General features: G+C 35.7%; 1 protein-coding gene across 1 annotated transcript in view; it reads left to right on the top strand.

Annotated features, from left to right (window-relative positions):
- ADGRL4 (adhesion G protein-coupled receptor L4) overlaps positions 1-6628 on the top strand; it is a 116885-nt gene extending 110257 nt beyond the window's left edge. Inside the window, exons 14-16 of the mRNA XM_032296506.1 lie at positions 2928-3019; positions 4764-4932; positions 5221-6628. Coding sequence (XP_032152397.1) covers positions 2928-3019; positions 4764-4932; positions 5221-5283 — 324 coding nt within the window. The 3' untranslated portion in view covers positions 5284-6628. The remainder of the gene's footprint in view (positions 1-2927; positions 3020-4763; positions 4933-5220) is intronic.
- The last annotated feature ends 20631 nt before the right edge of the window (positions 6629-27259 follow it).

Raw genomic sequence — 27259 nt, forward strand, 5'->3', positions numbered from 1 at the left:
AAGTAGTTAATGGTCATATTCTGAATACGTTTTGAAGGTAGAGATAAAGAGTTCACTGACTGATAACTTAGAAGATTAAGATAACATTTTTTTTAAAGGGGGAAGAGTGTAGAAAAAAACAGGTTCTTTTTGGGAAGAACAGCAGTTTGGTTTTTTGGTCTTTTTTTTTTTTTTCTGACTGTTTTTTAACTCACAATGCCTGTTAGACTTCCAAATGGAGGAGTTAGATGGGCCTAAGGACAGACAATAATTTGAACCATTGGCTCTGATCACCTAAGAATTGAGAGTACATAGATGGGTCCAGTGACTGATTTGCACAGTAATCATTTATTTCTCTGTGTTGTCCTTTGCCTCCACTGGTTAGTCAAGACTGGCTTAGAAGTCCCCATTAAGGACGCAGTCATGTGTTCTTTCATGACACTATGTAAACAACTACATTGTACTTTCTGAATCTTGTTGCCCTTGCCTGTTTTCTGGTTATCTCCTCCATCATACTATAAGTTCTTTAAGGAAAAGGCCTATATTACATAAATAATTATTGAACAAAAGAGTAAATAAGCCTTTGCACTTCAAATAAAATCTAAGTAATAATTGTCCCTGTCTTCCTCACCCAACTCACGTCATGCCATTCTTCGCTTTGTTCACTATGCTGCAGCCACCTTTATCAATTGTTTATAGGAATGTGACTTTCTTAGCTCCTCAAGCCTTGAGGATTTTCCCATGCTGTTTTTCTTCATAGAATACTTTTACTCCCTTCATTAGTTGATCTACTAATGCACTACAACTGATTAAACCCTGTGTAAATGCTAAGTCCTAAGACAGGTACTTCCAAACCTGCATCCTAGCCTTACATGTCCATTTTGTCTCTCCTAACAGTTCAAATTTTTGAATGAATAGCATTTATCACAGTTTGTGGATTTATAAAGATTTGTATGATTATTTGTTTACTATCTGTTTCTCAATAGAATCTATGAGAACAAAAGACCAAGTCTGTTTTAATCATTAATAAGTACCTCACCCTTGCCACTAGACACTTAATACGTCCTTTAAAAAATTCTTAGGATAAATGAAAATTAAAAATTTCACATATTTGTATCATTATCAATGAATATGGATACTATAATCAGTATATTTGTGATTTTTGGATAATATGAAACTGTAACACCTTTTGATAAAGATGTTTTAATCTGTTTTCTCTTACATTTGGGAAAGTATGAGCTAGTGGAATAAGAGATGGTCTCCCACTTGCCCAGCAGCACCTGGGTTTTATAAGTATGTAAACATTTTCCATTTTTGACAGAAAAAATGTACTCTCAAGATTTGAATCACCCCAGGGAACGTTCCATTTCCTGTCTTCACTAGTTCAGCATGTGATGTGGAAGAGCATATCCAAAATGAATGTGAACTTCTCAGAAACCATTAGCAGTACAAGCAACTATTTTTCAAACTCAGTTTTATTGAAAACAGAAGTTTAAAACACTTAAATAAATTACTATTGATGTGGAAAATTTGTGAACCTAGAGAATAGTATTTCTGATCATTTACTTTATCTTCTAACTCTTTCTTTGTTAAGATAACAAACTCAATATAAATACCTCATAAATATTACTTAAAGATTTTCAAACTGACAGTGATTAGGCATATATTATTTAGACTAACCAAATTTTACAACTGTTATTATTTATAAATATATATGCATATATTTATAAATTTAACTACAGTTATTTCCAAATTTATACAAAGAAGCAATAGCTATTGAAACCTAGAAAATAGTAAGTATTACAGTTTCATGAGCATGAAAGACTACTTATAAAATTAAATATTGCTTAATTGTCATTTCAGTTAATTATTTGAGCATACAAAGAAGATGAAACTATCACCTAAATCAATTTAAATATTCTTTACCTCACCTTTGCAATTGCTAAAGTATTGAAGCATTACTATAATTAGAATTAATTAATCATGTAATTAGAAGTGATGGACATTTGGAAACAGGAAGAAGAGACTAGAGCCCTTATTCCTCAGAGATTTCCTCTCAAGGACCTCTCCATATAAAACTGACAACATGAAATTCTCGGACCCATTATTTTATACTGCTTTTTGTAATACCAAACTATACTAAATTTCATTTTGAGAGGCTGCATAAAGCTCATTAGAATATAGAAAAAAGAAATGTGTGATAACTGTAAGCTTCTGAATTACTAGAAGAATTAGCTGAAAATTATAATGCTGCACTTTGCTATTGTCATTTCAAAGTAGCTTTGGAAAAATCTGGTTGAATTAATAAAGAATACTTAATAAGGGATTAGCCTTCCAGCTATTTCTATAACATTTAATATTTTAAATTATTGGTATGCTCATATTAGAATATATATACATTTAACATATACCCCTCATTTAACCTTCTAACACTGCAAATATGACTTGGAGGTCTTCAAAACTATAGAAGAAAGGAAAATAACAGGAAACATTTCATAATGCAGTTACAATAAAAAGGGTGACAACTCGCCAATTCTATTTAGCCCATATTACAAAATATAAATAATAGAATGTGTTTATTAACATGTATTTGCCTGACAACAAACATTTAATTCATTGATTATCATTTTGAAACCATCCAAGGTTAAATCAAGGAAAAAGAAAGATTTACAAACCAAAATTCACCTTAATGTATGTGTTAATCATATTAGTGGCAGCAGATGATACTCATCAATCTTTAGGTATGATGATAACATCTGAAGAAGTTTCATGAACATGTTGCTTTCACTACCACTTGTACTGCTAATTTTCAGTGATATTGTAAAGAACTATATAAATGCCATGAATTTTGGTTTCTAGCTTATTGAAATCTTTACTGTTTATTTTCTTTATATGTATCTAATTTAAGGTGAAAACTATCTCTTCTTTGAAATTAATTTATTTTCCAGGTGAATCTCTTGGCTTTTGGAGTTATCATATACAAAGTTTTTCGTCACACTGCAGGGTTGAAACCAGAAGTTAGTTGCTTTGAGAACATAAGGTAAATGTGTCTTTTTAAGTTCACTATTTTTTAATAATTAAAAGCTTTAGTAACTTAAAGTACAAATAATTTTGGGAATTATTTTTAAGTGATTGTTTCATACTTTACCATATTTAAAAGACATATTGGAAAATAGCATTTAGTATGTTTATTAAGATTACGATTACCACAGATTAAATGGTCAGAAGCTATTTTTTCTAACATAAAAAGATGACTGTGTTTTAAGGCAAAGAAGGCCTTAGTGATTTTCTTTTGCAAAATGTTTTTCAGAACTTAGTAACTTTTTCTTTTTTGTTATTTCTAGTTTGCATGTTGTCATGATTTTTCCTTCACACACCCCTCCCCCTTTAAAACTGATTTATTAAAACCTTGAAAATGATTTGTTCAGGAAAAGCTGAATTATGCTATAGGGAACACCGGGATCAACTGACGTTTGTGTTGCTTGGAAACACTACTGTAGTTTCAATACCTGGCACAAGATTTATATTTGGAATTTAGTAAATGTTTGATCGATTACTTTCTTTTCATCCTCACCAGTCATGGTTTCATGTAGGGTACTGGTTTTAATAAAGTTGAAAATGACTCATTTTCTGAGGTATGCTACTGAAACATCTACTGCAACAAAGAATGATTGGGCTACAAATGAATGAGAGAAAAATCATTAGTTGCTTCATTTCCAAGGCAGTGTCTTTTGTGAGCAGGATTGAATATTGTTTTACCAAAAGTCACAGGCAATCTGTTGAAAAGATGTAAGAGTCAGTAGGTGTGTGTATTTTTTCTTTAGTTTTTAAGAAAACAATTCTGTAATGAATTTATTTTGACATAACTCTATGGCAAAAGCCAAACAAAATAAAACAAAACCGTATTTTATATCCTACACTTTCTTTTCTTCTAACCTGAAAGGAAAGCAGAGCCTCCTTTGATGTCATGGATATGTACTGACCCCAGTCCACATGGTATGCTTTTCAGGGTTTCTTAGGGAAAATACTTCCTAACTGATATATGTCTTACCATCAGGAATTCCTGCAACATTACTTTTGAAATCAAAGCGTACACACTACAGTATACCAGACAAAAATATTTTAAGATTAAGGAAACTCCTTAATCTTAAAAATAATTCCATGTTTCAGTAATAGTAATTGGCTTTTGGAAGCAGACTCCTGCTATGGTGCAGTAGCATACCCTAAAGGCTGTCCCACTTAGCTGCAGCACAACTTATCAGTTTCAAAATCCTACCAGGTCTTTGTAAAAGGTTTATTTTATTTATTTTTTATGATTCGTTAAGTTCTGGGGTACATGTGCAGAACGCACAGGTTTGTTACATAGGTATACACGTGCCATGGTCGTTGGCTGCCCATCCCCCACATCATCTACATTATTTCTCCTAATGTTAGCCCTCCTCAATGCCCCCACCCCTTGCTAGCCCTCCCCTAGCCCCCCTCCCCCCAACAAGCCCCAGTGTGTGATGTTCCCCTCTCTGTGTCTGTGTGTTCTCATTGTTCAACACCCACTTATGAGTGAGAACGTGTGGTGTTTGGTTTTCTGTTCTTGTGTCAGTTTGCTGAGAATGATGGTTTCCAGCTTCATCCATGTCACTGAAAAGGACATGAACACATCCTTTTTTATGGCTGCATGGTATTCCATGGTGTATATAAAAACTCACCTCCCACATAATTTGAGTAATTTGAGAGATGTGTTGAATGTACATGGCTTTCTTCACTGATGCATTTCTAGTATGTGATAGGTCTTGTGCAAGAGGAGCCCTCACTCTCCTGTTCCTTCTCGGCACCACCTGGATCTTTGGGGTTCTCCATGTTGTGCACCCATCAGTGGTTACAGCTTACCTCTTCACAATCAGCAATGCTTTCCAGGGGATGTTCATTTTCTTATTCCTGTGTGTCTTATCTAGAAAGGTAAACAATTTCTTGTTTTGGTCAATCCTAATATACTTATGTAGCATCAGTTGCCAAACTGATAGAAAATTCTTATTCTTATAGATCTATGACTTCTGCCTCTATCGCCTAAATCACCTGTTCACAGGAAAATATGCTTTTAAAAATACATTGGCATTAGGGATATAAATATAGCTTAAATGAACATATTCTGATAGTCAGAAAGCCATATATGACAATTTATTGTGATTTGAAAAAAATGTGATTGTTTTGATTAACATTTCTTCCTTTGCTTTTCTTAATTTTTAGATTCAAGAAGAGTACTGCAGATTATTCAAAAATGTCCCCTGTTGTTTTGGATGTTTAAAGTAAACATAGAGAATGATGGATAATTACAGCTTCACAAAAATAAAAAATCCAAGCAGTGAGTTGACCAATGTATAAAAATGACTCAATCAAATTATGCAATAATTAACTACTAGACAAAAAGTATTTTAAATCAGTTTTTCTGTTTACACTATAGGAACTGTAGATATTGAAGTAAAATTATGTATCATATAGATATAGCATGCTTTTCTACATGAAATAGTTCTGTCAAAAATAGTATTGCAGATATTTGGAAAGTAATTGGTTTCTCAGGAGTGATATCACTGCGCCCAAGGAAAGATTTTCTTTCTAACACATGAAATATATGAATGTCCTGAAGGAAACCACTGGCTTGATATTTTTGTGACTCATGTTGCCTTTGAAACTAGTCCCCTACCACCTTGGTAATGAGCTCTGTTACAGAAAGTGGAACATAAGAGAATGAAGGGGCAGAATATCAAACAGTGAAAACGGAATGGTTGTTATCATAATGAGATGTATTTTGAATAAACTTGTTTTCTGTAGACTACCTGAGAAATTGTTGAGATAAAATAAAGAATTGAAGAAACACATCTTACCATTTTGTGAGTTGTTCTGAACTTAAATGTCTACTAAAACAACTTAGACTTCTGTTTGCTATATCCATTTCCTTTTTTAATATTCCAAAAAAAAGGTTACCTCCAGAAATTAAAGAAAAAGCAAAAAATATGAGTTTCTAAGGCTAGACTGAGATATATGTTATTTCTATGCTTATTTCATAGATTGTGACTTTGGATGTTTGATCAGTAAAATATAGGTTTGTCAAAATATAGTATTGTTTATGCCTGTCAATGTGAACAGAGTGTAATAAAGCTGAAGTATTCTATTACCTTTCAGTGAAGTGAAAATTATACTATCTCAGTATATTTCAATCCTTTATTATTTTTAATTTTAGAAATACTGTAGTTCACATTGCAATATTCCCTTTTAATTTAGTATTTCTAAAGGGGTATTATAAATATGAAAGTACTAATAAAATGAAGTGCTATTTTTCTGTTCAGAAAAGTACACATTTGAAATTGTTATTTATAACAAAGAAATCATGGAGAACTGTAGAGGTTTCACAGTGGATCTATTTTCTGACAGTTTCTACTATCTATTAAAGCATTTCTGCTTAAAATATATAGCTTCTATCTACCTTTAACTCTTCGTGTTGAAATGTAGAAGCAGTGGCTTTGATTTCAAAAATACGTAATTTTTCCTCTCCTACCTGTAAAAGTGTGCCAGTACACTAAATTTGTGATTTTAATTTCTCCAGCTGTTGAAATGAAGTCTGCCAAATCTTGCTCTAACAAATAAAATGTTGTCTAAATGAGGCAGTTGTGCTACAGCTTTGCTGAATTCCTGTTCTCAAGAGCGATGAGCTACCTGCCAAAGGGCCTTTTACATTTTTAGAGAATCCATGATAATAACTTCTCAATATCTTCTAATTTCTTACATGGTAAGTCTGTGACCCATTATTATCAGTGCCATTGCAGGATAGTGTTGTAGAAATGTGATATTGAAAATACTCATCTGTTCAATAGATATATACAAAAATTTATGTGGTAGACAAAATAATGCCCCCTCCCAAAAAAATGTCCTTACCCTAATCAGAACCTCTTAATATGGTAGATTATGTGGTGTGGAGAATTAAAGTTGCAGATGAAATTAAGGCTATTAATCAGCTGACCTTGAGATGAGGAAATGATCCTAGATTTTCCAGGTGGGCCCAGTGTAATCACAGCATCCTTATAAGTGAAGGAGAGATTCAGAAGGAGGGCGAGTGCCACAGGGATGCAGTGTGGTGCAGACTCCGCCCACCGTTGCTGGCATTGAAACGGAACTCCATAAACCAGGGAATGAAGACAGCCTCTAGAAGCAGCAAAAGACAAGGAAATGTTTTCTTCCCTAACACCTCCAGAAGGAAGTCAGCCCTGCTGATACCTTTATTTTAGCTCAGAGAGACCCATTTCAGACTTCTAAACTCCAGACCTGTAAGAGAGTAAGTTTGTAGTATCTTAAGCCGAGTTTGGGAATAATTTGTTACAGCAGCCGTTGGGAACTAACACGATGGACATATTTATCTAAATAAGATCTTTGGAGATGTTCAAATCATTAGGGCAAGTGTTAACCCAACCATCTTCTTTTTATACACCTTTCTGTAGATATCATTGGACAAAGCTTATATTTGTTAGCATGACAGTTGAGAGCTTCTCATATCTACTTACCTCCCCAGTTTCATTTTTGCCCGACAGGTTTCTTCAATTATACCAAACCATTTACCTTTCCCCTAATTTACCATGGTTTATCAAATTCCCCTTTTCTGGAATTTCCTCCTTGTGCCAATCATTACTCTGGCAAATATCACTTGTCCCTAATGCATCTTTCTTGAGGAAGCCTTCTCTGACTCTCACAGGAATTAACCAATTCTAACTTTGTCTCACCACTCTATCTAGTACTTATCTATTTAACATTTATAACACTGTATTGCAATTACTTAGCCAGCTCAGTACTTTCTTTGGATGGTATTTTGTTGTTCCTTAAAGACAGGTACCCTTTTTATTTTGTGTTTCCATGTTTCTTATCTTCTGTTGCTTCCTGACCACATGATTGATGTCGTAACAGGGATGGACCCTCTGAACAATCTGGCCTTTGGTCTTTTGCTTTACCAATTCCATTCCAAAAGCCTGCTTAAGCCTTTCATTCTTGTCTCACACACATCATGCAATTAGGTGGAAAGGGATGACCCAGCAACTTCAAATTAGTAACGTAGAGAAGGCAGGGAAATTAGACCACCAATATAGCCTTGAGCATTCAGTTTTTTCAGAAAAGAAATTTTTAGGGGATTTGTGAGGAGCTTACCAAAATATAAAGTCATGCTTCATTATCCATTTGGTTGTGAATCCTTCTGTTATTCCTTATTCCACTTCCTCATTTGACAGTCAGTTAGGTAAATATTAAGATTCAAGACTCAACCACCTTAACCTATAAAACACATTTCAAGTTCATCAGTAAATACTAGATTACAAACTCTTCTTCATAAACAAACAATGATGGAGTTATACAATCTCAGAAGACTAAATCAAGTAACTCAATACTTTAAGCTTGGCTTAAAGCAATGAGATGGATAGATGCCAGAGACATCTAAGATAAATCCCCATTGTGAAAACTTGCTATTAACTACAGATGTAATAATCCCATAATAATAAAAAAAAAAAGTTGGTTGACTGATTACACTGTAGTTGGTAAAAATTTATTTACATACAATATAACAATGAGAAATAATATGCGGGTCTATAAACAAATAATCTGCAATCTTCGTACTAGGCATAACCAACAAGCCTTTCATAATTTGATGATGACATCATTTCTTCAGTCCTTTTCAATATAATGCCAGCCTCGTAAAATTAAAAGTTGACTGTGCATTCATTAATTATCTGTATATTCTATCTAACTTACTCTTCACATCATCACTGCCCTACAAAATAAGGCCCGTTCATATGTGTCATATTATTGTTTAATTTCTCCAACTTGAAATTTTTGAAGAAAACGAATTATGAATTCGGTATGAATCCAGAAACAGTACTCCATTGTTCAAGTGTTCCTGCTACCTGGAATGTCTTCTCACATGCAAATTTCACTATGAAGCTCTCTGATCAATTTGGTCCTTATTAATTTCCACAATCACTACCACTATAGCACTTACAGGTTGTACATAACATAGCACTTAATAAGAATCATTGTAAAGTCATCACTCAGTGCTCAAGCATCAAACTCCTGGGTTTTAGATTATAGATAGGAGTTAAATAACTCAGTAAAGACATTTAAAGAAAATATTTCTTTCTTGAACATTGACACAGTTTTGAATAGTTAAATTGAGCTATCTCATTTAATTCTGACACTAACATATACAATTCTATCCTCGTCTTTTCAGTGTGAAAAGTGCCTAATCCCACACAGGTAGGAAATTGCAAAGTTAGTTTTCAAACTGAAAGCTGCAGCTCCTGCTGCTCCCCCATGGGAGCTCTCACAAACTTGCTCAGACTCAGATAGGGATTGAAGATGGCTGGATTCATACCCAAGCTTTCTGCCTCTGTAGGTTATATTCCACAGCTATACATTTGTATAGTATAGGGCTAATATTCCAGTTTACAATTATGTTCTCTCGAGGCTAGAGGAAGCATGACATACTCTTTTACCGTGGGACTTCAATGTCTTGTCTACGTGCATCTGTGATTTGAAATGAGTGCATAGCATAAGCTTTAAGATAAAGTGTTATTATTCTTTTTCTCTCTGTGCTTCATTGCCCTTTCCCCATACATTTATTCCCACCCCCATTCCTACTCACACCCTCAACCAGGCAATTCATGTTAACCAACTGGCCTATATTCTTCCATATTATTCTTCCTGTTCCTAACATCATATTGAGAACATTAATATGATATCACAGTATAAAAATGTCTACGTTGCCTGCATTTCTCACTTGGTAAATTAACAAGTATAGCCCATTCATTCATTTAGTGGCTGATATTTCATATTGAGGATGTACCATAATTGCACAGCTGATATACAATCTGAGCTAATACAATAGTATCTTGAAAGAGCTTAGTGCCTTTCAGAAATAATGTTCCCTATGCCATACAGCTTGATTTCACTATGGAAAATACCAAGTGCTAATGTTATTTTTTTTCTTAAGATGAATGTGAACTCACGTTCATGAGCCAAAACATCATAACCCTTTCATTGCTGTAAAGGTTGTTTGTTGTTTCTAGTATGTATTCAGTGAAAATCATACTATGGATTTGAGATCCACAAAGCTCCTTGAGCAGCTTTATTTAAGTGAAAAGGATCTGAATTATTTACCCTACATTGATGGCTTGAGCAAGCATTAAGATTGATAAGCAATCCAAAAGTACAGAACATTTTACCTGGTATTTCATTCAGACATTGCACATCACAGGTTTGGATGATAGTTATGATTAATATAAAATGAGATGGTTAGTTTAACTGCAAAGGATCCCTTCTGGTGCCAATGTACTATGTTTCTAATTCCAACCCCCCATTTGGAAGCAATGTAAATAATAAGACGTATAAAGCATATTACAATTTTATGCACTCAAAAATAAGGGAGAAAATCATAGATTTCTTTCAAAATTGTCCTTAAGAAATGTGGTTTTATTTCCTATCAGTCTGCAATTTTTGCCGTATATCAACATCTAAGGGCAGGTAGCTCAACCTGAAAATGATTATTTTCTTTCATTTCCTTAATGTATCGGAAAATGATTCTTAAAAAACTTCAGTATGCAGGGGGGTTAATTATCTTGGCAGTCAGTTAAGCTTTGGAAGCTTTAGGTGATAAGAACAGAGCCCTAAAAAAGACTCCCTGCTACTGCTGCCTGCTGTGAAGAAACAGCCATGTTGCCACCACTGCAAATATCGCTCAAATTACCCTAAAATTCCCTGCTTTTCTGTGCATCCTGGCTCCTGGAGAGCAGCACTGTGCCGGTGAGGTCATTTACTCTGTCACATCAGCCCACACGGCAATCATGACAACTACATCTTTCACTCAATCTAATGCAGGAGGCTTTTCTGTAAGACCTTAGATGACCCCAGTGAGGAAAGTAATTATTCAAAACAACAGTACTTCTTGTTCCTCAAGTGCTGCCAACTTCTCTGCAGAGCCACCTAAAGGCTCCTCAATTTTATCTTCCCACTCTGATCAATTTCTCAGATTCTCCTAAAGGAATGTGTAAATAAACAATCACCTCTCACATTTTAGAACTTTACTGTCAGAGAGGCAGTACAGTGGTGTGCATGCAGCTCAGATTCTGCAGTCAGACCGCCTTGGCTAGAATCTCCTTCCTAAAAGTTGTATAATCCTGGGCAGGTTACAACCCAGACCTCAGTTTATCATCACGGAAACAGAGATAACAATGACATAATGTTGTCTTCAGAATTAAATCACTTAATATATGGAAGATAATTAATGCAATGATTAGCACATGGTACGTTGCATCTACGTATTAGTTACTGTGAACTAATACTTAGATGAACAACCACTGATCATGTGCCTTCCAGGTACTAGTGACTGTTCTCAGTATGTGTGGAGTTAATCAGCAAAAATCATGAAAATAGAGAAAAAGTAAACACAAATATCTTGTTCAAAATGAAGATCTCCACATTATTGATTTATCAGCAAGTTATTTCTGAAACAAGCAAGGAAACAGTAAAAAAAAAAAAATGAGTAACAATAAAGTCAAATGGTGGATTTACTTTATTTTCTGTCACCTCCCAGTCTACTTTCCCTCACCTTCCATTTCAGCCCACCCAAAAACTCCAACTGCAAGTTTCATTTCCCTCTGTTTTGGAGAGAGAAGTTTAAATGTTCAATACTGTAGATGTGTTCTCGGGAGTGGGGATGCAGCCAGGGTCTCTAGACACACAGAAACTCTGCGCCTGCAGGGGGAGTTCAGTAATTTTAACTGAAGCTAATGTCCTTCAGTTAGAATTAAAGTGGTTTTTCTGTATATATTTTTCATCAATGTGTTTTTATTTAAATATAAATATTATTAGAATTTACTTAAATTTAAATTGATTTTCTGTTCTTTAAACATAGTGCATATAAGCAAAGACATTTTGATTTTCACAGCTTTCCACGTACTCCCATAAATAAGGGAGAAATTGACACTGGCATTACTTGGGTACTTTTATCAGTGTGTACACACACTCACACACACACACACACACACACAATTTTATGCACTCAAAAAATAGGAGAAAAATAATGTTTCTTTTAAAATTGTAAGAAATGTGGTTTCAGGATACATATAGACTGAAAGAATATATACATATATATATATATATACACACACACACACACATATATGTGCATACCTATATATATACATATATATACACATATATATTCTTAGTTTAGGGCACTTTGCAGTCATTTCATTTGCTCTTGCCTAATTTAAGACTACAGAAAGTATGCTCCTTTAAAACACAATCCTGATACTGTTAAAGGAAAAGGCAAATGAGCTATTTTAATACTTGAGAGAAACTAATAAAGGAATCATCAACAGAAAAGAAGAAATATTCTTTAATAAATACCAATTACTTTGTAAAATGCATTTGGTTTTGCCTATTATTTATGCTGTTTAAATGTTCAGTATTGTTTCCTGAACAAGAGATTTCTTTGTTGTTACATAAAGGTAATTTCAAGCTTTCATATTTAGTAAACCGGATATTGCAAATTTTTGAGATAAAGATTAACTAGGAATTTTATTAGTTGCTAATTTGAGAATTCAGACTTTTTGTTATATCTGCCACCCTCATCGTTTTGATGAAGAATGCCTCAGAGATTAGAAACATAGTTCTTTATTCTTCTATGAACTAAAGTTAAGACATATTTAGTATTGTGTTATTTTTTCCAAGCAGATTTGCACTCCTAGATGGAATAAGCTGAATAAGTCTACATAGCCAAACTTTTTTCCTACTTGCTCCAATAACGCTAACAAATGGGAAGCTCTCTCTTACTCCCCAAAACTTCATTTCCTTGAATGCAGAAGTATAACATTACTTCTTAGTATCCTTCTGGTTTTTTTTTTTTTTTTTTTTTGTTTGTGAGACACAAAAAGTAGATGTATATATATATATATATATATATATATATATATATACACACACTTATATTTTTTGACTTGGACATTATATGAATTTCATACATAAAGAATTATGTACATATGGTCATCTTACAAAATTAAGGTGGTTTAAAAAGATGGATAAAATCTAAGCTGGATAATATGAATATGAAAAACATAAGAGAGTCGAGTCAAAGGAAAAACAAGGGTACTGTCATCAAACGGAGGTAAAATCTTTAGTAAAATGTGAGTGCTTATTCAGTTAAGTTCTGTCCTATTACCTATTGCTGTGTAACAAAGCCACTCCCCAATCAAGTGCCTTAAAGCAGTGATTTGTTATTGTTTCTCCCATTTCTGTTGGCTGATTGGCCTCAGCAAGGCTGTTATCACCCAGAGTTTCTCATGCAGCTATGGTCAGATATTAACTAGGACTACAGTGATCTGACATGGCTGTCCACTGTAATCTCAACAGGAGCTGTCAATCAAATACCCCTGTGTGGTCTCTCCATGTTATTTGGGTTTCACACGGCATAGATTCTGGGATCCTTGAGGGAGCACCTTGAAAGCTAGCATTACAAGAGGTTCTAGTAGAGACTGAAAATCTTATTACCCAACCTCTGAAGTCATATCACTTACTTCTGTGAAAGCAATCAGTCACAAAGCCCACCCAGACTTAGGGGGAAGGAGAAATAGATCCAGCTGTTAATGGAGTACTAACTAGGTCACATTGCATCAGAGCATGTGGGAATGTGAAATATTATTGAGGTCCTTTTTAGAAAATATCATCTGCCATAAGTTTTATGCTCTTGCTAATATTTACATATCATAATAATATCCTTACATTAGACAAAGCAATGCATTTTATAGGACTGTTGCCTGTAGTGTCGTTGAGTGTAGACCAATGAAATTGCACCAAAGAACAATTTAGTCAAAGCAATAAAAGCCATAAAAATCCCAAATTATATGGCCTAGGTAACTGTTTTATGCTATAGTAGCTTTATTCAGGGGTGTATTTTTAAAATTGGTATCAGCATTCTCCATATTACATTCTAGTATTTTGAACACAAGTATTCTGATTGAGGTAATTGGGCCCTATTTGAAAAACAAAATTAATAAAGATATTCTATGAGTAGAATTCTTTTTAGAAATCCTACATAATTTATTCATACTCACTTCCAACTACACCACAGACTTTAGTCAGCCAACTATTTTAATATATAAAAGTTTTGAGAATTATTGGCATTTAAAAAACACAAAACTAAAATATTGAATTAGTCTAACATAGTTTTGCTGCAACTTTTAAAACTCAGAACACTTTTTTTTTCCCTTAGTATGTGAATTAAGATATGAGAGACCTCACAGAACATAGATCAGGAAGTATTAATATGATACAATACAGAATTTTCACATCCTTTCACCATCATCCATCCATAATTATTCACTCTCTGATATGGTTTAGATGTGTTTCCCCTCCAAATCTCATGTTGCAATGTAATCTCCAATGTTAAAGGTGGGTTCTGGTGGGAGGTAATTAGGTCACAAAAGTGGATTCCTCATGAATGGCTTAGTGGCATCCTCTTGATAATAAGTGAGCTCAGATAGTTCATGTGAGATCTGGTTGTCTAAAAGAATATGAAACCCACACCAACCCCCCGCCAGCCCCCCACCCCTGGCCCTTAGCCCTTGCTCCTCCTCTCACTATGTGATGCGCCTGTCCTTCACCTTCCACCATGATCAGTAGCTTCCCAAAGCCCTCACCAACAGTAGATGCCAGCACCATGGTTGTTGTATAGCCTGCAGTACCATGAACGAAAATAAAACATTTTTCTTTATAAATTATGTATTTCTTTACAGCAACACATAAACAGATTAACACAGAAAATTAATACTGAGGAGTGGGGTATTTCTATAAAGATATCTGAAAATGTGGAAGCAGCTTTGGAAATGGGTAATGAGCAGAGGGTGGAAGAATTTGGAGGTTTCAAAAGAATGCAATGAAGACGAAGGAAAGTTTAGAACTTCTTAGAGACTTATCTATTTCAAAATGCTAATAGAAATATTGACAGTAAAGACCAGGCTGACAAGGTCTCAGAAGAAAGTGAGAACTTTATTGGAAACTATAATAAAGGTCACCTGTGTTATGCTGTAGCAAAGAACTTGGCCTCATTGTGTCCATGTTCTAGGATTCTGTAGTTTGGACTTAAGAGTGATAATTTAGGGAATCTGGTGGAAGAAATATCTAAGCAGCAAAGCATTCAAGATGTGGCCTGGCTACTTACAGAGGCCTATGATCAGATACTGAAGCAAAGAAATGACTTAAGTTGGAACTTAAAAGAGTAGCAGAGGGTAAATGTTTGGAGGATTTACAGCTTGGCTATGTGGCAGAGAAAGAAACAGCATTTTCAGGACAGCAGTACAAGCAGGCTATGGAACAACCACTAGCTGGAGAGATTAGTGTGTTGAAAGGGAGCCAAGCACTAATATCCAAGACGATGGAGAAGGGTTCGAAGGCATTTCAGAGATCTTGAAGACATCCCATCCCATCACAGGCCCAGAGGCCTAAAAGCAAAGTATGATTTCAGGAGCCAGTTCCGGGGTCCTGTTGTCCTGATCATCCTTAGGACACTGTTTCCTGCACCTTGGCTGCTCTAGCTCCAGCCACAGCTCAAAGGGCCTCAGAGACAGCTCAGGCCACTGCTCCAGAGGGCACAGGTCCTAAGCCTTCGCAGCTTTCTCATGGCATGAAATTTGTAGGTACACAGGATGCAAGCATGAAAGAGGCTTGTCAACTTTCATGTAGATTTCAGTGAATGTATGAGAAAGTCTGGGTGCCCAGGTAGAAGCCTGCCACAGTGGCACAGCCCTCACAGAGAGCCTCTACTAGAGCAATACAGAGGAAAAATGCAGCATTGGAGCCCTCACACAGAGTCCCCACCAAGACACTGCCAGTAATGGCAAAAATGGCAGTGCTAGAGCTGCAGGAAATGGGCTGCAACCCTCAGACCCAAGAAAGGCAGAAACACCAGTAGCTTGCACTCTCAGCCTTAGAAAGTCTCAGGCACCATACTCCAACCTATGAAAGCAGCCATGGGGGCTGCACCCTGCAAAATCTCAGGGGCAGAGCTGGGCTTTGGAAACTTACCCCTTGCATCAGTGGGCCCTGGATGCAGGGCATGGAGTGAAAGGATGGTGGAGATTTAAGATTTAATGATTGCTCTGCCTGGCTTCAGGAATGTGAATGTCTAGTCAATGCCTATACCACCATTATATCTTGGCAGTAAATAACATGGTTTTAGTTTTACAGGCTCATATGTGGAAGGAGCCTCATGGAGCACACAGGCACATGTGTGCTCAGATGAAAATTAGGACTTTGGACTTTTGAATGATGCTGGAATGAGTTAAGATTTGGGGAAATTAGTGAGAAGGGACAATTGTTCTCACAGTGTAAGAAGAGTATGAGATTTGAGGAGTAAGCCTGAAAGAGAGTTGTATGGTTTGGATGTCTATAGCCTCCAAAACTCATGTTGAAATGTAACACCCAATGTTGGAGGAGGGTCTTGTGGGAGGTGATTGGATCATGGTGGTAGATCCTTCATGAATGGCTTAGCATCCCCTTGGTGGTAAGTGAGTTCTTGCTCAGTTAACTCATGTGATACCTAGTTTTGAAAAGGGTATGGGACCTTCCCCAGCCTCCATCTCTTGCTCCTGCTTTCATTATGTGATATGTCTGCTTCTCCTTCATCTTCTGTCATAATTGGAAGCTTCCTGAGGCCATACAGCCTGCCAAAACATGAGCCAAAATAAACTACTTTTCCTTATAAATTATCCAGTCTCAGGCATTCTTTTATAGCAATACAAGAACCAAGAATGGACTAATATACTCCAAAAGTTGGGTTGTTGAGAAATAGTGAGTAGTACTTGACTTGAGAATAAACTGCAAACCAAATATCATTTGGATGTGAAATAATATACCTCTGCATTCAATTAATCAATGTACATAGCTGATATCCCTTTTGTAACGACAGCAAAAGATGATTTAGTAGCTTTTTGAGGAATCCTTAACAAAAAAACATAGGAAATAATTGCGTGATTAAGAGCTCAGAGTTCCGTTCCATATATGTAGCACAGTGGGAAAAATTCAGTTAAAATCTTGCCCTGCTCAGTATACAGACAAACATCAGCCTGGTGAACTTTTACAAATAAACTGATCTTAATATTCTATTCAAGGTTGTAAATCTAGTCAGTGTTAAAACCTACAAATGTCTTTCTTTCATTCACTTGATAACTTTAAAAATACTTTCAAGCATAGAACATAAATATTTAGTTCTCCAAAAACTATATCATTCTAAACTTTAAATTAACACATGTTCTTGTTATAAAATGGCAAATAAATTATTTTTGTGTTATTTTAAATTATATTTACTATTCTAACTCTAATCATTGTGCAATCTAGGTAATAATATAATGTTTTCTAAACTCAAGTGAATTAACTAATGTTCAGTAAAGTAAATGAATATATACGCAAATACTATTAAAGTTATGTACTTGTATACAATTCTGGTACTGCTGTAGGCAGCTGATGTTATTTAAAGAATAATATTTCAACATAGTAGTCTGATTAGAAATAAGACAATTATTTAGTATCAGAAATATAATAGGAAGAAAAGTTTATAAATATAAGAAATCTATTTTTAAATTTGACGTATTTCATGAAACTAAAAGTAGATCTGTCACATAAACTATGTCATACTTTCTCTTTCCGTGACAACTAAGTCAAAGGCTATGACCCAAAACAGGTTATACACTGACTAGATTTCACGTAGCTAAGATTTAGTTGCAGAATGTTTTAACGCAAAATGACTGGCTCAAAACCTGCATGCAACCCCTGACTTTAAAGAACTCTTGTGTCCCTGCTTCACTGTGACAGTATACAAAGAAAAAAGGGAAATGATGTTTAAGAGAAAATAGAATTATGAATTAGGAAATAAGAGAACCTTTAAATAAAGGCAGTTTGCAGGGACGCCTCCGCTGAAGCTACACAAAATTGAAAAGGCATCTACTGAATCTTAAAGCAGCATTCAATGATATCTTTTAGTCTACTCTTGTAATGGATGATTTGTATGCAACACTTCCAAGTGAGAAGAGAGTATCACAGACGACTGAAACAGACATAATCATCCTGCCAACCCAGCAGGGGCAGCTTGAGAATAGGGGAAGAATGAAAAAACCTGTTTTTCTCTGAAACCACCTGAGCAATACAGCCTATGAGCATTGCACACATCATCATGTAGCCTCAGCCATAGCTTATGCCTCTCATTTTTAAAGGGAAAATAAACACCATCAAAAAATTACCCTGCCTCCTTTAGATTAACAAGGCTAACCATCTCTGTTAAATGCTAAATCTTAAACTAAGTGGCGATTGCCTTTTGGCAGCACTACAGGCGCTAAAAGGCTTGCCATGAAGACAGAATTATTTTGGTTTCAGTTTAACTTGTTTAAAAATGGTGACATTCAAAAAGCATTGAAAGCTAATGGAAACCAAAGAGGAGGCTGCAGTCATTTAAAAATACACACACACAAAAATATCATTTTATAAGCAAGGAATAATCGCTAAGTTTATAAACTTGCCACTGTTATTAGAAGAACACATCTGTGAGGTAGGACCATGTGTGAGGGTGTTCATCTTCCTACAATATGAGGGATAAACAACATCCTATAATGATACACATATAAAAATAGAGAAAGTATTCAACAACTAAGATGCCTAATTATAAAAAGTGGCCAATTTTAATAATTTTTTATTGAAAACTTTGTTATAAAATATTTAAATATATTATAATGTATTTTCTAATAGAAAAAAAGAAACTATAGTTTTTTTAAATCTCAAAGTGTATAATTTTTTTGTTTTTTAAGACATAGTCTTGCTCTGTCACCCAGGCTAGAGTTCAGTGGTAGCCATCTCTGCTCACTGCAACCTCTACCTCTCAGGTTCAAGTGATTCTTGTCATCTCCTGAGTAGCTAGGATTACAGGAGCACACCACCATGCCAGGATAATTTTTGTATTTTTAGTAGAGATTCAGTTTCACTATTTTGGCCAGGCTGGTCTCAAACTCCTGGCCTCAAGCTATCTACTTGCCTTGGCCTCCCAAAGTGCTAGGATTACAGCCCTGAGCTCCTGTGCCCTGTCAAAGTGTGTATTTTTGAACACCAGTATATAATTATCACTCATATTTAAATTCAATTTTAACGTATTTAAAATTCACACAATTTTTCTCTTATTTTATATGTTGTCTAGTAAAGAATTAACCTTGCCTAAAGAAAAGTCACAACTTTGCCCTCAACTGCTGGGATCTATACATCCCTGGAATGTCTTATCTGGCAAGAGAGACCTTGTTGACTTGGGGGTTTTGGCCTTGGGACAATGTAACAATGTAATTTATGATGGAAGACTTGAGTCATGCTAAATTAGTTCTGTCATTAAACAGAGCTAGAGACTAAGAGTATTAGCCTGACCTCTGGGAGGCACTGAATACTAAAGTATACAATCAAGGCCCAATCAAAACTGTGAACACCAAAGGCTCAGTTGAGCTGCTTTGGTTGGCAATATTGTCACACTTTGTGGTTGAGAAGTAATGCTGCTTATGACTCCAAAGGAAGAGTACAACCAGGGATCTCAAGGTGGGGCCCCCTCCTGGGCTCTGCCCTGTGTATCACTTCCCTTGGGTGATTTTAATTTGTGTACTTTTGTTATAGTAAAAGAAATTATAGGTACAGTGTGTTCCTGAGTTCTAGTTGTTCTAGCCAATTATCAAGCCTGTGACTGGTAGTGGGGGTCTTAGAATTTGTAGCTATATATGTCAGGGATCTCAAGAAAAATGGATTTTTGTATGTATGAAATGACATATATTTTATACATAATTATAGTCTATATAAACTATAAGCATATCATATATGTAATCTGACATATATTTATATGTATACATAATCATGTATATATGATTTTTTGTGTGTGTATGTATATTTATACATACATATGACATTTACTCAAAGCCAGTGTTCATGCAAGGGTCTCATCAGCAGGCTAGGAACTCAGACAGGGTCTAATGCCAGTCTTGAGTCCAAAATTTGTAGGACAGGTCAGCCAGCTGGAAACTCAGCATAGCAAGTCTTGAAGCAAAATATTTTTCTTCTCTGAGAAACCAGTGTTTACTCTTGAGGCCTTCAGCATACTGGATGAGTCCCATTTACATTATTGAGGGTAATCTCATTTTCTTATATTAATTTGATTGTAGATGTTAATCAAATTTACTAAATATCCTCAAATCCACATCAATATTAGTGTTTGATTAAGTATCTGGGTATTATAGCCTAGCCAACTTGAAACATAAAACAATCACAGCAGCCAACTGGTCTGACGTGAGGGTGGTCCAGAGGACACCTGAAACCTGTGGCTGGTGACTTAAATGAGAGAAGTTTTGTGAGAACTGTGTCTTCTCACTATATAGTTGGCTAAACTCCACAAATAGACCCACACAATTATATTCAACTGATTCTGATAAAGGCACAAAGGCAATTCAATGGAGAAAATGCTGTATTTTCAATAAGTGGTACTGTAATAACTGGATGTTTACACAAAAATGTGAACCTAGAAAAGAACTTACACCTTACACAAAAATTTGAAAATGGATCTGGCTGGGCATGGTGGCTCATGCCTGGAATCCCAGCACTTTGGGAGGCTGAGGTAGGTGGCTCACGTGAGGTCATGAGTTCAAGACCAGCCTGGCCAACATGGTGAAACCCCGTCTCAGATAGAAATACAAAAAAGTTAGCTGAGCATGGTAGTGGGTGCCTGTAATCCCAGCTATGTGGGAGGCTGATGCAGGAGAATCACTTGAACCTGGGAGGCAGAGGTTGCGGTGAGCTGAGATTGCACCATTGCACTCCAGCCTGGGTAACAAGAGAAAATTCTGTCTCAAAAAAAAAAAAGAAAAAAGGAAGAAAGAATGAAATACAAAAAAATTAGCTGGACGTGGTGTCGGGTGCCTGTAATCCCAGCTACTTGGGAGGCTAAGGCAGGCAAGTCGCTTGAGCCTGGGAGGGGGAGGTCGCAGTGAGCCGAGATCACACCATTGCTCTCTGGCCTGGGTGACAAGAGCGAAACTCTGTCTCAAAAAAAAAAAAAAAAGCATAGATCTAAATATAAAATGCTAAACTATAACATTTTCTAGAGAAGACAGGAGAAAAAGCTACATAACCTTCAGTTTGGTGATGAGTTTTTAAATATAGCAAGGAAAAAAATCCATGAAAGAAAAAGCTGGTAATTTGGATATTATTAAAATTGAAAACTTCTGCTCTCCTTAACACACTTTCAAGAGAATAAAAAGAAAGACACAATGGGAGAAAATATTTGCAATCACCTATCTGATACAGGACTTGTATCCAAAATATACAAATAACTCTAGTATTCAACAATAAAAACCAAAGAATTCAATTTAACATGGGCAAAGATTTGGACACCTCACCAAAAAAGTTATGGCAAATAAGCATATGAAAATATGCTCAAAATCATTTGTTATCAGGGAAACAATGAGGTAGCACTAAACTCTGATTACAATGGACAAAATCCAAAAAGCTGCCAATACTAATTACTGCTAAGAATGCAGAGCAATAAGAACTCTCATTCGTTGCTGGTGGAATGCAATGTTACCACACTAGAAACGTTTGGCAGTTTCTTACAAAGCTAAACACAGTTTTGCCATATGATCTAGCAATTGTGCTCCTAGGTATTTACCCAACTGATTTGAAAATTCATGTCTGCATGAACCTGCATGTGAATGTTTATTGAAACTTATTCACAATCACCAAAAAGATAAATAAACAATATGTCCTTTAATAAGTAAATGAATAAACAAACTACGGGACATTCATACAAAGGCTCTTTGGCTAATAAAAGTAATGCACTATGAAGCCACACAAAGACATTGATGAACCTTAAAAGTATATTGCTAAGTGAAAAAAGCCAATCTGAAAATACGACATACTGTATAATTCCATGTATATATTCCGGAAGAGGCAAAACTTCGAGGACAGTAAACAGATCAGCGGTTGCCCGGGGATGATGAGGAGATAGGGCTATGAAAAGGTAAAACACAAGGGATTTTTTTAGTGCAGTGAAACTATTCTGTCCGATAATCTAATAACAGATATACAACACTGTGTATTTGTCAAAACCCATAGAAATTAACAGCACAAAGAGTAAACCTTAAGGTACACAAATTTTTAAAAAAGCGTTTAGGGAATTGAGGAATCCCAGGATATAATGCAGAATGTGACAAAAGAATATCATTTTATTACAAGTGTATAAAACAATTTCATTGAAATGGGATGAAGAGAAAAGACACTGAGCTAAGTAATTTTGGAAATAAGTAGAGTTTGCAAGACTAAATGATAAAAGAAATGTACATAAGCACTGTATTCTATTTGATGAGAGTGTTTCCTGTGGGCTATGGGTTAACAATTCTGAAGCTACTATACATGTGTACAAAAATTAAACAAAGAATGGTGGATTGTAGTAGCCAAATTTCCCACAGTAGTTTAATTAGGGGTACAGTTAAATAAGGAGAGAAGGTAAGAATGACATATATGTGTAGTAAATTGTTATAATTTCATGTTGCCTCAGGAACCATTTTGAATGTAAGTTGGCTTTTCTCATATCAGAAGCAGGGTCTAGTCACCTTTGACTAAGCTTTACAGTTCTCTGCTCATTCTCAATATTTCAATGGGTGGATCAAAATATCTGCCTTACATACAACTTGCTGGTGACCGCCTTCTTATGAAACAGCTAGATAACAACCTACTTGACTCACCCTGCTGATCCCCACACCCAACATGGACCACGATGATATACTGTAGTGGTGCCCTCTTAGTCACAGTGTGACTCTGTGAAACCTTTGCCTGCTTACCTAAACCCACCCATTAGACTCCCTACAGAAAACCTGCCTGGGTAATGCCCTGGATCCCAATAAAACCGTTAGTCCACAGGTTCCCCTCCCGTCTGCTCTTCATCCACTGGTTGAGAATGTGTGTCCTGGGCAGCTCCTCCCTTCCAGTTGGCCCTGGGAGGCATGCTGCCTTCTTCTCTCTGGGATCTGTAAGTATAAACTGCTTCTAATATTTCATGAGTTTTGTTGAGTTTTCTGCCATTCCTTACTTGACCAACATTCCCAAATCTAATTTCTTTCATAGTCAGGGATCTTCTAGAGAATGTCTATCTTGGTAGGAATAAGTTGAGCACAGGTCAGCAAGAGTCATAAGGGCATCTGCCAAATTTCCTGTGAGAGAGACAACTGGTCACATGTTGGACGCCTAGGGATTAGACCATCCATGAGAATAAAGAAGTAATCTGTGAAATACACATTGTGAACGTCCACAGGCCCCATAAAGCAGGATCAGACTTTAGTGCCGCTCTCCAGAGAGAGGCTTCGTGACAAAATTAAAGAAAAATACAACGATATGGTAATGCATTAGAATGGAAGACATTATTATGAACAAATTCTCTTAATGTAGAGATACATGGTTACTTAAAGAAGCATGTATGTTTGCATGCGTGTGTATACATATGTGAGTTAATAGACACACATCTATTTCCTTCCTCTGTCATCTGAGAGGACCTAAAACAATGACACCCCGGTAACAGGGAGCACACCAGGCACTCAGCTCTTAGCTTCAAATACTTATTCTCCAATGAAAAGACTCAGGGCTCCTTGTAAAAATGGCTGCCTTTAGGAATGGGACAAGAAATATATAAAATGAGCTTAGAGTTTCTTGTAGTGCTAGAAAGTTAAGCATTCTCATAAAGACAAAAATAAGAATATTTCAAATGTGACACAGAAGTCAACTGAAACAGCGCCCAATGGCCAAACCTGGACAAATTTGAGCAACAAAATAAGCAGACAAAATGTAGATAACTGATATTCGACAAAGGAGCAAAGGCAATACAATAGAGAAAAGACTGTTTTTTTGCAAAATGGTGCTGAAACAATTGGACATCATAGGCAAAAAAAGAATATATGCATACTCCTTACAGCCTTCACAAAATCAACTCAAAATGGATCATAAACATAAATGTAAAATGTAAAACTATAAAACTATCAGAAGATAATATAGAAGAAAATCTAGTAACTAGCTGTGGTGATGAATGTTTAGATACAACACCAAAAATATGATCCATGGGAAAAAATTGATAAACTAGACTTCATTCAATTTAAAACTTCTGCTCTTCGAAAGACACTGTTGAGATAAGAAGACAAGCCACAAACTGGAGGAAAATTATTGTAAAGGATATATCTGATAAAGGATTGTCATCCAAAGTATAGGACACAAGACACTTAAAGCTCAACAACCGACTTTAAAAATGTGCAAAGATCTATACAAACTCTTTACCAAAGAAGATATACATATGGCAAAGAAACATGTATGAAAAGATGCTCAACATCTTATGTCATTAGAGAATTGCGAAATAAAATGATTTACCATTATACACTATTAGAATGGTCCAAATACAAAACACTGTCAACACCTAACACTGACATGAATGTGGAGAAACAAAAACTTACTTCATTGCTGGCGGGAATGCAAAATAGTACAGCCACTTTGAAACAGTTTGCCAGTTGTTTTTACAAAACTAGACATACGTTTACCATGCAATCCAATAATTGTACTTCTTGGTTTTTACCTAAAAGGGTTGAAAGTTTACATTGGTATGTGTAATCACAGCTACTCAGGAGGCTGAGGCAGGAGAATCATTTGAGCTCGGGAGGCAGAAGTTGCAGTGAGCTGAGATTATGCCATTGCACTCCAGCCTGGGCAACAAGAGAGAAACTCCATCTCAAAAAAGACCAAAAAATGTTCATATCCACATAAAAACCCATACCTAAATGTGTACAGAAGTTTTCTTCATAAATGTCAAAACTTGGAAGCAACCAAGATGTTCCTTTGGTGTGTGAATGGATAAACTGTGTTACATCCAAATGCTGAAATATTCAGTGCTGAACAGAAATGAGGTATCAAGCCATTGGAAAACAGAGAGAAACAGTAAATGCGTATTACTAAATGAAAAAGGTGAATCTTAAAGGGCTACATAATGTATGATCCAACTATATGACATTCTGGAAAAAGACAAAACAATGGCAACAGTAAACAGATCAGTGGTTGCCGGAGTTAGTGGAGAAAGAAAGATGAATAATTGGAGCACAGAGGAATTTTAGGGAAGTGAAACTAGTCTATGTGATACCATAATATTGGATACTTATCATTATCCATTTGTCAAAATCATGGAATATACAACACGAAGAGAGAATCCTCATGTAAAATACGGACTTGGGTGATAATTATGTCAATGTAGGTTCATCATTTCCAATAAATGTATCCCTCAAGTTAGTGAAATTGAAAGTGAAAGAAGCTGTGCATGTGCCAGGGAAGCAGGTTTATGGGAACTCTATAATTTCCTCTCAATTCTGCTGTGAACCTAAAACTTCTCTAAAAATTAAACATACTTTAAAAATAAGTAAATAAATTAGCATTGGAATATAGCTCTGTATATCATCAACATTCCTGAGTTCATACTGATATAAATTATTGACTAAATAATTAAAAAATAGAAGGGAGTAAACAAACCTTCCATGCACAAGAATTACAAATAATGTATGTAAATATTACCATTCAAAGAGGTAGAGTTTATCTCTCCACTCCTTCACTGTAGACAGTTGCTGTAACTTCCAAGTTCATCCTGTGAAAAGGAAGAGGAGAGAGTAACTTCACAGTGGAGAAACCTGTAAACACTACCTCAGTCAGGTGATCTAGGTCATCAGTGATAGGTCATGTTGGTAGTCTATAATCTTGATATGAGAAGACTGTCACTTTATGATATTCCTGTGAAAAACCGATAATCCTAAACTAATAATGAAAAAAATCAGACATATCCCAATTGAGGTACATTTCATATAACCCTTGACTAACACTACTCAAAACTGTTAAAGTCACCAAAAACAAGACTTTTTTTGTTGTTCACAGCCAAACAAAGCCTAAGGAGACATGGTGATGAAATGGAATGTGGTTTACTGGGTAGAATCCTGGAAAAGAAAAAAGACACTAGCTAAAATTTAAGGAAATCTAAATACATTATGGACTTTAGGTAATAGTAATGTATCAATATTCATCCATTGATGATGAAAAATGTGCCATACTAATGCTGAAAAGTGAATAAATATCTGTATGTTGAAAAGATTTTTTATTCATAAGCTGTATTCACTATCTAATGCTTATTTACTTTCAAGTACACAGCATTAGATGATAATGATAAAGTTCTGCTTCATAATTCAAATAACACATGAAAATAGGAGGCGCCCTCAATGCTGGACCTCAAATGTAACTGACCAGATTAACAACCACCTAACAGTATATGTAATTGCCATAGCTGACTAACCCCTTTAAGGTTTTGGCCCTGACAGTGAGAACCAAATTAGAATGTTTGAATAGAGTAATGATGGCATATGACTGTGGAGCATGGAATCAAAAAACCTTGAAAAGTCATTGTCTAGTGTCAAAAAAAGAGTGAGGAACCAAACTGATAGAATGAACAATCCTAAGAAGACAAGCAAGGTGGTGGAACCACTCTTACGGCAATAGGACTTCAAAAGGGGAAAATGAAACTATAGTTAGCAGCTGCATTTGGGGTTTGGGATACAAATTAGAAGCCTGACATGTGGTGTCTACAGTGTCACCTGCCCTCTTGTTGAGAAGTTGCTGTCACTAATGCCAGGTAGGCTAATGAGCCAACTAGAACAATAGCTATTCTATGTACGTAGCTCTTGGAGTCTAAGCTTAGGCACAAACAGAAATTCTCTTAGTCAAAATATTATGTACAACAATTTTGAGACTTGCAAGAATGAAGATGTAGCTCCGAATAGCTAAGTAATCACTTCTAAAAATATCCCATTAAACCCTTAGGGTGGAAGCCCCATGTCAAGAGGACCACAGATAAAGCAAATTGATCATACTACTGTCTCTGACTCTCCTGCCGAACCCAATGATATCTTTCTGATTTCATTCCTTTAATCTATATAAATCTGTTTCTCTGATTGATCTTCACAAGACTCCTCATTTTTCACCTTTGGACTAAGCACAGTCTTGATCTATAATTTGCTGTCTTCACTTTTATTTCTAGCTCCTTTATCTATAAAATTGATCTATTCTGATCCAACATCCATCTATTCTGGTCCAACATCAAATCGTGTTCCCAGTATTCCATCTGAGCTGA

Source organism: Sapajus apella, unplaced genomic scaffold (genome assembly GCF_009761245.1).
Source record: "Sapajus apella isolate SASKATOON/1434 unplaced genomic scaffold, GSC_monkey_1.0 scaffold36, whole genome shotgun sequence".
NCBI lineage: Eukaryota > Metazoa > Chordata > Mammalia > Primates > Cebidae > Sapajus > Sapajus apella.